General features: G+C 65.3%; 1 protein-coding gene across 5 annotated transcripts in view; it reads right to left on the reverse strand.

Moving 5' to 3' along the window:
• The window catches only part of NFIC (nuclear factor I C), a 56,324-nt gene extending 44,450 nt beyond the window's left edge, over positions 1-11,874 (reverse strand). For 4 of the 5 annotated variants that reach the window (XM_036234117.1, XM_016163491.2, XM_016163488.2 and 1 more), the window contains exon 1: positions 5,721-5,824. In XM_036234117.1, the coding sequence (XP_036090010.1) occupies positions 5,721-5,750 (30 nt within the window). In that variant the 5' untranslated portion in view covers positions 5,751-5,824. Of the gene's footprint in view, positions 1-5,720; positions 5,825-11,741 lie in introns of those variants that run through there. The other variant, XM_016163489.2, reaches the window with a different exon arrangement.
• Positions 11,875-13,337: the final 1,463 nt, after the last annotated feature.

The raw sequence follows: 13,337 nt of genomic DNA on the forward strand, positions 1-13,337 counted from the left end.
GGGCCTCGGTTTCCCATTCGGTACAGTGGGCAGAAAGGGTCACTGCCACCTGCTGGGGCTTGGGGAGCTTGTCTCTTGCCCTGGTAACCAGAGATGCAAGCTCTAGAGAGGGGGAGCAAGGACAGGCCTTTCCCAGAAGCCCCACTCGACCCACGGGGACTTCCTGGCCAGGGAGGGCACCAGCAGCTGGGACGTGAGCGCCGGCTCCAAGCCCTGGCGGGGCCCTGTGGGTGTGACAGCTGCGCCCTGGGCCGCCCTGCGGCTCTCCCACCCTGACCGTCCCGGGCAGCAAACCAGGACGCAAAACGCCAGTTCCCACCCCAAACGTGCTCTGGGAAGGACTCTCTCTCCTTCATCCACTGAGCCACTCAACAAACATTACTGTGACTCTACCTAAACGCTCATCCCAAACTCCTATGCACCCTTCAAAGCCCTGCGTCCAAGGTCCCATCCTCCAGGGTAAAGTGAGGGACGGCGGAGCTCACACGCAGACGCAGACCCGTCGGGCCCCAGAGCTGGGGGTTGCAGCACGGGCCGCTGCCCCCTCTCAGCTCAGCGCCTCAGCTCGTGCCCAGGGAGGGAGAGGAGTCCGCAGCCCCGCACTGGATGCATGCTGCACGCCAGCTCCCTGCACGGCGCGGGGGACCCCACGGGGACCTGGGCTCGGCCCCGCCTGGGCCCTGATCTGGGGCGGGAGGGACATGCCACAAGCCCACGGATACGTAACACACTGTTGGGCTGAACAAACGAGGTTCGAAGGGCTTTTCAAGGAGCTTGAGGAGGGACGGGCAATCCCTCGGAGGTTGGTTTTTAGCTGGGTGGTCATGGAGGGTCTCCCGCAGGAAAGGACATGAGAACGAGACCCGGGAGCGTCGCAGGCAAACGTCACACGCAAAGAGCCAGGGCAGGACTGTGCCCAGCGTTGTCCGCAGGGGGGCGAGAGGGAGGGGGCCGTCTGGAGGGCAGGCGGGGCTGGGCCGCTGGCGCGGGGCCTCGTGGACCCCAGGGAGGAGTTGGGTAAACCGAGACCAGAGAGTGTCGCCCCTGCCACACTGACCAGTGGGTCTCAGTCCTGGGCCCCCCGACTCCCCTCCCTGTGGCTTGGTGTCTCAGGAGGAGGATGGGGGCTGAGCCACTGCATTCAAGGGACACAAGTGCCTTTGGGAGGCCGAGCATTTCTCGCGCCCACTGTTCCGAGGGAGAGACCGGGGCACCGAAGCCACCGTCCCAAAGTCACGCGACCAAGGAGGAGCGAAGCCGGGACCTGAGCCGGCTCCCCGTGACTGCACCCCCAGCCCCTCAGCCCCTCTGCCGGGCCCCTGGACCACACGATCTGGCCCCGGCCGTGGGGCCCCACAGCGGTGCCCACTCGCACCCTGTCTGCTCCCCGAATTCCACGTGCTCCTGTCCCCGCTCCGTCCCGGGCCACGCACCACGCCCTCCTGCTCCAGCCAAAGCAGAGGCCTGGTCCTGCCTGCCACGTTTCCTGCTCGTCCCCTCGCCTAGACTGTGCCCCATCAGGGGGACAGATTCGATCTGCACCCCCAGAACCCAGCACAGTGAAGGAGCACTCGCCCCTGCCTGTCACCCCCATTTGCTCGCCCCGGCTGACAAAGGCAGCTTGTACCCACTCGGGTCTGGTGGGGAGGAAAGGCCAACGAGAAAACCCTCGGGCGTCAAAGCTCCAGTTTTTGTGGGGTCGCTGCCAGCCACAGTTATTTGGTGCCCATTGTATACCAGGCACGTGCTGAGGGTGGAGTGTCGAGGCAAGGCGTGGTGGCGTCCCCCTCTGGGGCACGGCGGGGAGAGCCTGAGGTTCAGAGGCTCGGGCATCTTCCCTCGGCTGGCAGGGCCCCCCACCAGTCACTCACAGCAAACAAGTGTGAGCGCCGACTGTGTGCCAGGCCCTGCCCCATGCCCAGCACCTGAGATGCCCAGCCTCCCGGAATCTTCGGGCAGCAGGGGACTTCAGAGTTCCCACTTATGTCATCTCACGGGAGGACAGGGTGGGAGGAGGGGGCAGGTCACCGCCCAGAGTCACAACGCTGGAGAGAGGGGCCATCCTGAGCCACCTGGGCGAGGTCTGCATGCAGGCCCGAGGCCACCCCCAGGGTTCCACGGACCCCCACCCTGGGGCACAGCCGCGGGGCGGGACTGTGTCCTCATAGGTGCCATGTCGTGGGGGCGGTGCGTGAGTGTGTGGCGGTGCGTGGCTCAGCCCGTGGGCGCCCCGCACTGCAGGCTGCCGTCCGCAGGCACAGGAGCGTGGACCGGGCAGGGGGCCCCCGGCCGGCCTGGCGGTCTGCAGGCATCTCCCATCCGCTTGGGGTGAGACAGGGAGGGAGGGGGGCTCAGGCAGAGACAGACAGACAGAGACAGACAGACAGAGACAGAGAGAGAGACAGAGAGAGAGAGGGAGAGAGAGAGAGAGGGAGAGAGGGAGGAAGGGAGGGGGGGAGGCGGAGGGGCGGAGAGGCAGGAGAACGCTGACTCGGCCGGATCCCAGCTTCGTGATTTACAAGGCGCCGGCGTGGTGCTGAGGCACCCCCGCCACTCGAGGAGTGGGGAGACACAGAGAGACTCGGGCTCGGGCTCGGAGAGGGACGTGGATCCAGGCGGTGTCTTTTACGAGACCCAATAGGGGCCGTCGGACCCCGGTGAGGGGCCTGCGGGGCGAGCCCGCCTGCCTAGGGCTGGCCCACCAGCCAGGTGGAAAGCGGCCCCCCGGCCACGCCGTGCCGCCCTGGGCAGGCCCTGGCCCTCTCTGGCCTGGACCCCTCTCCCAGCCCAGAGGTGCCGGGGAGACCTGACCCCACAGAGCCCACACCAGGCCAACTTCTCTGCCTTCGACCACACACACACACACACACACACACACGGCCCACGGAAGGAGCTTCGTGAAGACCTAGTAAATCAAACCAAAGTCGGGCCCTCTCCCAGCCTGTGTCCCTGCTGGAGAAATGGCGGCAAAATGAACGCCTTCCCGAGGAGGCGAAGGAATGAAGGAAAGAATGAATGAATGAGGGAGGGGGCCCCGGGGAATCCTGGGCACTGCAGCCAAGAGGGATTTGGCCCCAAACCCGGGATAACTATAACGTGGCGAGGCGGCAGGCGGGAGGCGGGGAGGGAGGCCCAGAGCGGGCGAGCAGGGAGGCCGGCCTTCCCGCCGCCAGGATTTATGGAAGTAACGGCTGCTCCACACAGTTCCTCTTAAGAGTAAAAGTGAAAAAGCGCTTGAGTCACCACCATTGAAACTGGGACCGGGCTCCCAGCATCCTCCAGGGCCAGGCCACTGCCGCCCCCCCCCCCAACCAGCAGGCAGGGCTGGGGGCGCTGGGTGGGCTGGCACCGGAGCCACATGCACTAAGTCTCGGCTCCTAAAAAACTCGGGGTCTGATCAGCTAAAAGGGAGCTATTTTAGGCTGGACTCAGGTCATAAAAACAGTCGTGTCAACGGGGGAGACAGAGACCCAGAGACAGAGAGACGCAGGGACAGACAACTGGGTTAAGGAGAGAGAGAGACGCAGAGACTAGGAGAGGGAAAGAGAGGGCGAGAAGCAGAGGCGGGGAGACAGGTGGAGTGACAGGGGTGACAGACGACGGGGAGGGGCAGGGATAGAGAGGAGATGAGGTCAGAGAGGGGAGGGGGCGCTGGGTCCAGGGGCTGCGCCCAGCAGCCAGGGCGAGGGTCCCGCGGGGGCAGTCAGCTCCTCTTGGGTCCCCCAGGACCACGTTGGGCCTGCCAGGCCTTCGGGATTATGCTGAGGCCAGCAAGTAGGAGAGCCCAAGAGGGGCTTCAGGGCTCCCCTCCAGGGTAGGGGAGCCTGGGAGAGCGACGGGGGGCGGGGGGACGGGGCACGGGGTGCGCCCTGCGTTGGCAGCCCCCTGCCCGCCCCAGCGGGAGCGCTCGGGCCCTCTGCCCGCCGCCCCCAGGCCCTGTCTCTGCGTCCCTCACACCAGCGGCCTCTGACTTCTGTGATTTTACGTTTCCACCCAAGAGCGGCCAAGCTCCCAGGGAACGCCAGGGTTCCGGTTCTCCCCGCCACCGCCTCTCGGCAACGTGGACAGAGGCCGTCTCCCGAAATGTCCCGCCGGGGGATTTCCAAGGCGCAGTGGCCGAGGGCTGCAGTCCAGCCTCCACGCTGGGATTGCCTCCCTCTGCCCAGCCCCCGCGTGGCTCTGGGAGCCAGGGAGCTAGGGAGGGGCAGAGGGAGCGGGGCGCCCCGGGGCACCCAGGCCACCCACCTCTGACGCCCAGAGACTGGGAGGCCCAAGGTCACATGACAGCTGGTGTAGAACCCAGGACGTTTGGGGGCTACAGTCTGACAGGGAAACTGAGGTGGGCCAACGATCATGCTTTGAGGGACCCCCAAAAGTTGCTCAGAAGGGGAAACAAAGGCCTGGAGAGGGGCAGGGTCTTGCCCAAGGTCACCCAGGAGATCTTGGGTAGGACAAGCCTGAGACCCCCCACCCCCTCAGCACCAGCCCTCGCTGCCTCTGCCAGGAGCCAGGAAACCCCCAGCGGCAGCTGAGGGGGCCGGTGACAAGGACCCTACCCTGCATGAGGGCGACCCCAGGATCATGAATGGGGGGACCCATGGCAGATACTACCCGTCTGCGGTCCTACCCATACGGTGCTCCCCAGGACATCTGGGGGGCACTTTGTAAGCCATGCTGCGCCCCTCTCCAGACCCTGCCTTAGCCCCTTGTCACCTCAGGGGAGACTGAGGCTGGAACGCCGCTGGCCGCCAGACTCAAGGACAGGAGACGCTGCGGTGGGGCTGAGGGGCAGAACCTGCGGGGGTCGGGGAGGGAGCGGGGCGGCCCCGCCGCGCGGCCTGGGGATGGGCTCCCGCTCCCCCCTCGGGTCACCGCGCCGGGGCTGGCCGGGGCAGCCCGGGCGCGCGGCCAGGGGTGAGAGGCTACGCGAGGGGGCAGGTGCCGGGCGAGGGCGCGCGCCGCGCCGCAGTGCCCGCCAGATCGCAGCGCGCCAGCTCCCGGCTCCTCCCGGCGGCGGCGGCGGCGGAGACTCAATAATCCCCTAATCGATGCAGCGAAAACATCGGGAGGGTTGCGGGCGCGCGGGGCTGGGGGGCAGCAGGAGGCCGAACGGGACGTCGAGCACCCCTCCCCCCACCGCCGGCGCCTCCAAGTTCGCGCGCCCCCTCCCCCTCCACGCACACGTGGGCCAATAATGGGGGGGGAGGCGGCTGGGGCTGGCATGGCGGGGCGCAACCTTGGTGGGGGGGCGTCCGGCAAACACATCAGAGCGGACCTCTCCTCAAGAGTGGTGGGGAGCCCAGGGGCCAGCTGTGACCTCCTCAATTACTCCTGGAGGCAGGCCCGGGTCCGGGCGCAGGGTTCGCACAGAGCCCTGTCTTTGAGGGCGCCCCCCCAGACCTTGCGGGTGGGTTGGGTAGCGCGTCCTGCATGGGGGGAGCGAACCTGCAGCCAGAGCCCCAAGTCGGGGAGGAGCAGAGGGCCTGCGCGTCCGCAGGGGTCCGTGGAGCGGGAGTCCCGGGTGAAGACCCGGGGTATAGGTTGGGGGGGACCCCGGCCCAGCCCATCCCCCACCCACCGGCCCTTGGCCAGTGTCGGGGCATCCCGGCCGGGGCGGCGGGAGGGACGCGCGCCTTTTTCGTCCCGCCTCCTCGGCCTTCCAAACTCTGGGGCCGGGATGTGGGGGCCGCGAGGCCGGGGGGCGCGGGCGGGGGGCGTACCTGGGTCAGGCAGAGCGGGGACGAATACATCCCTGGCGCGGCGGGAGGCGCAGGGCCGGCCGGAGCGGGCGCGCTGAACTTACTGAGTCATTTTTCCAACCCCCCCCCCCCCCCCCCGCAGCCGCGGCCGGCGCGCGCTCCTCGCCGCCTCCTCCCTCGGTCTCCCTCCCTCCCCTCGCTCCCTCCCTCTCTCCTGCGCCTCCCTCCGTCTCTCTCCTCTCTCCCTCTTTCTCTCTCTCTTCTTTTCCTGCGCCCCCCTTCTCGCTCCCGCTCCCCTCCGCCGTCTCTGGGTCTCTGTCTCTCCTCCCTCTCTCCTCCCCTCCCACCCGAACCTCCCACTTCTCAACATCCAACTTTCAAAGAAACGAGGGGGAAAAAAAGAGCGCGAGCTGGGAAGGAGAGCCGCTGTCCCCCATGCCTCACGAACCCCATTATTGCTTGCACGAATTCCGAGCCGCTCCAGCGCAAAGGATAAGTGCCCGCGGCCTGGCGCACCCCGACCGCAGAGGGTCCCCCAGGACCATCCGCTCCAGTCAGGGGAGGCGTGGGGCGGGGGCGCGGACTGTTGCTGGACAGTTAGGGGCTGGAGGTGGATTTTTAAGACTCCCCCGCAACCGCCCCAAGCTGGCCGGGAAGTTGGAGAAAAGAGCCAAGGGGTGGGGGGGGGGCAGGGAAAGAATGAATCAGTGACGTGTGCAGAGGCCCGGCGCGAGCGCGCGCGGCTTTCGCCTTAAAGATGTACATCCCGGGGTGCAGGGGGGGGTCCCGCACCCTCTGCCCCTGGGCCCCCCTGAGCTCCAGACAGGGGCTGCAGTGCCCAGGCAGAGAGGATTGGTTACAACTGCGCCCCCATTGGCCAGAGGAACCCTGCTAACCCAGGAGCCTCCAAGATTGCTTTCCTCCTTGCCAAAGTGGAGCTCAGGATGGCTTTGGGATCCCCCACTTGTCTCCCCAGCACCCCAGGTTATGTCCGGACGTCACCCCAGGCTGGCCAGATAAAACCTCCCAGCTTCCTCCCAGGTGGCATGTCCTTCCCAGCAACCTCAGCCGTGTGCCCATTTCAAGAACCCGGAAACTGAGGCACATGGAATGGCTTGGAACCAGGCCATTTGTCCCCAGGGCGCACGTCCCTCAATCTCCCTCATTCCCTCTCCGGAATAACTAAGCACAGACCTGCCCGCACCCAGCGCGAGCCCCTAGGGCACCTGGCCGGGTGACTGCCTCCTTCCCACCTCAAAGGCTAGGGTGACCTGGACCCTTCCTTCCAGCTCTTGGTGCCCTGCTCTGTAAAATGCCCACACGTGGAGTCAGCCAGCATAAGGATAATGTCACTTAGCAGAGCTTGGAATCTCTGTCAACTGTGCACGGAGACCTTCTTAGGAAGCCCGACTAGTCCTCTTAACATCTTAAGGCAGGGGCATGGGAGATGCCAGCAACCCCGATACCCCCCCCCCGGGTTACAGGGGAGGACAGTGAGGCCCAGAGAAGAGGCTTCTCGCGCAGGGTCCCAGGGCCGGACCAGGACGGGGCAGAATCCGTATCCAGCGCATACTCCCAGGTCCCGTGTGCTCCTCGCTGCTTGTGGCTGACGGTTATTCAAACAGTGCTTAGCACATTGTGAGCCCTTCATAAATGTTTTCTAAAACTCCCATTGTGCAGCTGTGGTGGGCATTTCAAACCCCAGGGAGAATGGGGGAGGCCGGTGTGTCTAGGAACCCGAATTCCAGCATAACGTAAAGTAGTCTTTTATTATTTAAAAATGCTGTGAACACACTGAGGGCAGAATCCCCAATTCACAGACATTTGAAAGTTAAAGCGGATTTCCGAGCATCCCCCTCAGACTGCCCCCCACGTGCACCCCATCTGCCACCTCCACATGGCGGTCCAGGTTCCTTCCCTAGGTAAAGTGTGGGGACCACAGCCTGCCCCCCTTGGACCCTCGGCTCCACATCTGTTTAATGGCAACAGCGGGACACGTCTCGGAAGGTTGGGGAGGTCGGAGTCCTTGAGATCACGGGAGAGAGGGCCGGGTCACTGTTATCGGTTGAAGCGAACAGTGGAACTTTCTGCGAGTTCCCCAGAAGCAATATACATGGGTGTATTTATAACATTTCCAGGCTGGAGAGGCCTCTCTGGTGCACACAGTAGGTCCACGGCCAGCCAGCTGCGGTATAGGGTTGCAGCATGGGTCTCATCTCCTCCAGCCATAGCTGAGTCTCCCTGTGCCTCGGCTTCCCCCTCTGCGAAGCAGGGCAGTGGTAGTTCCTACCCCACCCCCGGGCTGTGGCCTGGACACAGCGGTTTCTCAGCGAAGCAGCCGGCAGGTCTGGACCTGTGTGCGAGGGCCAGGAGGGGCGCATGGCGAGCTCCCTGCACTTTGGAGCCCAGTGTAGCTCCCTTGTCAAAAAATCAAAGCACATTAGCCCTGGAAATCACTCCCAGGCTTCCCTGTCACCATCCCAGGTACAGATGCACGGAAGTGTTGACTGCCACCCTACACCACTAATGCCAACAACTCGGAGCCAGCCGCCACGTCCATCTGTGCGAGCCATCGCCGGCGTGGGCACAGCCTGGAACACTACGCAGCTCCATAAAAGAGCAAGGGGCTCCCCCACGGAGATGGGGAGAGTGAGGTCTGGACCACATTCCACCTCCCACTCGATGCCAGGGGCACCACAGTCATGACAACCATAAATGTCCCCAGACATTGCCCAGTGTCCCCCAGTTGAGAACACCTGCTATAGACTCAGCCAGAAGACTGAAGATCTCGCCTGGGATTTTAAAAAAGAATATACATGTGTCCATAATAAGAACATGCAGGCATCCTTTAGGAGAACATACATGTATCCTTACGAAAAATATACACTGGAGAATATATGATATATTATATACTTGTATGTATTATATATTCTTATACAATATATCCTTATATCCATTATAAGAATATGCATGTATCCTTTAAAAGAATGTACAGGATCCTTTTAAAAATCTTCAGCTATCCTTTACAAGAATGTGTCTGGATGACAACGGGGCCTCCCTGCACTGAGGTCCCAAGGGCTATGAGAAAGGTGGTTTCTTATTTTTGCCCTCTTTAGATGCTCATGAATGGCTTGTGTAATTAAGATGCAAACTTTGAAAAAGTGACTGGAATTCACAGAGCAGCTCAGGCAAGGATGACAGGAGCCCTCGTGGGCAAGTAACAGCTGCCACACCCCTCGGCCCTCTGGGGGATCCTACGTAACCCCACTTTTTGGAAACTGAGGCTCTGGAAGGGGGTGTTCTGGTCCTAGGCCATGAGAACCAAAGGTGGGACATGACACCTGAACTGTCACAGACACAGACACACCACAGAGACACATAAACTCACACAACGAGCTACACAGATTTTCACATGCCGGACCAGATACAGACACGCAGCTCCAACATGCCGCGTACAGACGCACACAGTCACACATGGGCAGGCATACAGTGACATAGAGATTCACGTGAAGACAGCCCCCCCACACAGACCCACACGCAGACACACACAAGTGCACGCGTGACCCCACATACAACACACGCACACTCATCCACAACCACACACTCACGCCCAAACACAGCGCAGGCTCACGAGCACGCAGACCACAACAGAACCCCTCCCAGGAGTCACGCAGGTGCACGTGTACATGCTGCGTGCACACACGATGACACATGGCACGCCACATCCCCGCCCCTCCCTCCTGGCAGTCCCCATCCACCCTCCCCCCGGGGCTCCTCCACTTCCCACGGATGCAGGTGCCTGTCTGAGTGTGCATTTTTGTCTGTGTGCATGTCTGTGTGGGTCCGTGTGTGCTTGCGTGTGCACCTGTGTGTGTGCATATGTGGCTGTGACCGGCTGCCCCATGGGGGTGTGTCCTGGGTGTATGCTTATGGAGGTGCAAACACGAATGTGTCCCCTTGGGCACCTGGCAACCAGCGGGGTTGGAGGTGAGTGTGCCGAGGGGGCCGAGGGGGCCGTGTGTGCGTACCTGCGGCCAGGGTAGGGAGGGCAGGGTGAGGACAAAGTGGAGGGGCCTAAGGGTGCGGGAGCTGATGGGAGCATGTGGCCCTGAGCGCGGCCTATGTACCCTGTGAACAATGTGGAACCCCTTCTCCTCTTCCCAAACAGCCGCCCAGGATGGGACGCAGGTTTAAAGAAAAAAAGCAGAGATTTGGACTGGCCTTGGGCTTTCACATATAGAAAATTCTATAAGGGCCTAGGGTGGGGGGTGGGGGGTGGGGCGCGGCAGGGGTTCCCCTGGAGGGCAGAAAACAGCGCGTTGTGCTCCCCCTCCCCGCCCTCCTGTGGCCTGGTCCCTCACAAGTGCTGGGAGGCAGCACTGGAGGGCAGCTCCCAGTCTTGGGACTGAGGGGGTCTCCTCGGCGCCCTCCTGGGCCAGACCTAGCCCCTGAGCTTCTGTCACCACCCCTCCCTCAGGTCCTTCTCCGCAGCAGAGGTGTGGGGACCCCGCCACCCCGCCCCCTCCGGGCAGGTCCCTGCGCACGCGCAGCCCCCGGCAGACTTCGCAGTCACAGAGAGATCGTGTCGCGGCGCAACCTCACGCCTGAACCTCAAGCCAGGACCACCCTGGGTCAGGCCCATTAGGGACCCGACGCAGGGAGAAGTTAGGGGACCCTGTGGCGGGTGAGATGAGGGGGTCAGAGTTTCGGCGAGGTAGAGGAAGCACCCGCCCCCAACCCAGTAGACCCGTTTGTTGCAAGAAATAAAGGAACTGGGGGGGGGGGGAATGTAGACCCATCCTCAAGACAGTCACTCAGAGCCAGTCACACAGAGACACCCAGTGTCCCCTGGGAAACATCACACGACACCATCCCCCACTAACTGGCACCCCCCTAACCGCGCCACACACTCCCGGGGACACCCCATACGGTCACCCAGGGACATCGAGCCTCCGAGGACACGCAGGCAGCCACAGCTTCGCAGTGCCATTCACAGCACAGGGACGCACGGCACGGTCGCCCAGTGACCCAAAGACACACACACACTGTCCCAGAGCCTCACAATGCTCTAACACACACGTTCCACAACACACCCAGCCACGTGGATGCGCAGACACACACAGACACATAAAGGAGAGGACCCGACGCCTCGGGACCCACGGGCCCACAGACAGGGACGGGACCGCCCAGACGCATAGCCCCGCGAACGCATGGTCGGATTCCCGTGCTGACCGGTTTGGGGGGCCTGGAGTCCCCAAACGCACCCCTCGAACGCGGACGCCGCCGACGCGCGCGGACCGGACACCGGAACCCTCAAGTGCAGCCACCGACGCTCGCGGGCCTGGGGCGCGCGGGGCCGAGATCTGGTGACGCCTCCCGGCTGAGACCCGGAGGGCGCGACGGCGGGGCCGGGGTCGGCCAGGGGGCGGGGTTCGGGCGGCTGGAGCGCAGGCCCCAGGGCCGGCCCTGCGCGGCGCCGAGCGCGGCCGCCCGCCGGGCTCCAAGTTCAAGGCTCCCGGCGGCGGCCGCGGCGCGCTCTCCGCCCCTCTCCGCAGCGGCCATTTTCCGCTAGCTGGCGCGCCGCGCTCGCTCGGGCCGGGGTATCCCCGGGGGCCGCCGCGACCCCCGCGCCGCCCCGCCCGGCGTCCCCACCCCGGCCCTGCTCCCCCGCGGGCTGCGCGCTCGGGGGTCGTGCGCCCGGAGCCGCGCCCACCGCCTCCGGCGCGGCGAAGAGGGGGCGGGGGCCCGGCCTGGTTGGGGGGACCCTCTCCCGGGAGCCCCGCCCTCCCCGCCAACTCCGCGGCGCCCGCGAGGGGCTCCCCACTTGGGGTCCCCCTCTGCGCCCCGCGCGCCAGCTCCGCCCCCAGCCGCGGGGAGCGAGGCATCTGCGGGCGGGGGTCCAGCGGCGACTGGCAGGAGGGGGGTCCCCACATCAAGCCCTTCCCCCGGGCAGCACCCCCAGACCTGGCAACTTTCGCCGGGAGCCTACGCACCACCCCAAAAACTCCCCGGGCGAAAACGAAAGTGGGGGCGGCGACGTACCATGGCGCTGCTGCGAGGAGGCGAGGCCGGCGCCGGAGCGAGCGCGCTCGGTCCCCGGCGAGGGGGGGCCGGAGGCGGCGGGAGGAGGCGGCGAGGGAGGGCGCGCGGGGGAGGGCGCGAGCGCGCGAGGGAGGGGGCGCGCCGCGCCCGCCCCCCCGGCCCGCAGGACCCTCCCCTCGGCCCGCCTCCCCCGGCCCCGCGCGCCGCCCGTGCCTCAGGCCTCTGGGCGCCGGGGCCGCGGCTGCGGCGGCTCCATCCCCAGCCCGGCCCGCGCGAGGGGAGGCCAGGCGAGCGGCCGCGGCGGCGGCTCGTGGGTCCCGGGTCAGGCTCGCGGAGGACGGAGCGGATCCACCTTCGCCGCGGCGCGCGCGCGCTCACACACTCGCTCTTTCACACACACACACACACACACACACACACGCGCAGACAGCCGGGGGACACTCGCGGCCCGGGCTTCCTCAGCTCCGACACGGTCTCCGCGCACACCGACGCGCGCAGACCCGCACACTGGGCGCCTGCAGCGTGCTACGGATACACACAGCCTGCGGGTGTCACCCAGACGCAGCGAGACCCACGAGCACAGCCGATAGGGTGTCTCGGACGCACACCTCCTGCAAGATGCCACCAACATAGACTCACGCTGACAGCCTGCGGGTGTCACCCAGACACAGGGGGACCCACATGCTCGCAGCCTGCGGGTGTCACCCAGACACGCTGGCGACAATCATAGAAAGACACTTGAGACCTGGGACTGACCCACACACCGACTTCCAGGACTGCGCCCCAGGCCCTCACGCCGGCCACCACGGCCGTGAGCGCAGGTGGCCCGGATACGCACAGTCACAAACACGCACAGCGGGGAGATGGGGCAAATGGGGACACAGACAGAGACTCGGACGGCGAGGGCGACAGACCTGGGGGGCGGGCATCCCCTGGGGGTCCCGCAGGGGCTTCAGGCAGGGCGGGGGACGGGGAGGGTGCTCCTCGGGTCCATAGATGGCGGAGAAAGCGGGCGCCCCCTCCCCGGGTAAGGATTAATGGCGACGTCCCCGCAGCGGGAGAGGGACCAGACCAAGGAGGGTCAGCGCCCCCCACCCCTGCCGGCCAGGCCGCTGCGGGCTGGGACGCGGTGCCGCAGCGCCCCCCACCCCCACCCCCAAGCGCTCTCCCGCAGTCCCCGCTCCTCCCGCAGCCGCAGAGGAGGCGCCTCCCCCTTCCCCCCTCCCAGGCACTGCGTCTGGCGCAGCTGGGGGGCGATGGGAGGGGTTCTTTCCCGGCCCGGTGGGGTGAAGGTTACATTATCTTCATTCTGTCTGGATTTTCCTAAGTCTGCGACCCCAGTTCCCTCCAGGAACTCAGGGACCCCTTTGGAGAAGTGGTTCCCCGCTCCCCCACGGAGGACGCCAGAGTCGCGGGCGGGGGCAGGCAGCACCCCACGAGGAGACATCCAGGCCCCGGACCGCCCTTTTGGAGCCATGGCTGACTTTGGGGGCTTCCAGAAGTTGATTCTGAGGTTCCGTGCTCGAATCTTGACCCAGTCCCCCCACCCCCGCGCCCCGGGGTCTGGGACATCTCAGGCAAATGGTGGGAACAATG

The sequence above is a fragment of the Rousettus aegyptiacus genome, unplaced genomic scaffold (assembly GCF_014176215.1).
Source record: "Rousettus aegyptiacus isolate mRouAeg1 unplaced genomic scaffold, mRouAeg1.p scaffold_m13_p_16, whole genome shotgun sequence".
Taxonomy (NCBI): domain Eukaryota; kingdom Metazoa; phylum Chordata; class Mammalia; order Chiroptera; family Pteropodidae; genus Rousettus; species Rousettus aegyptiacus.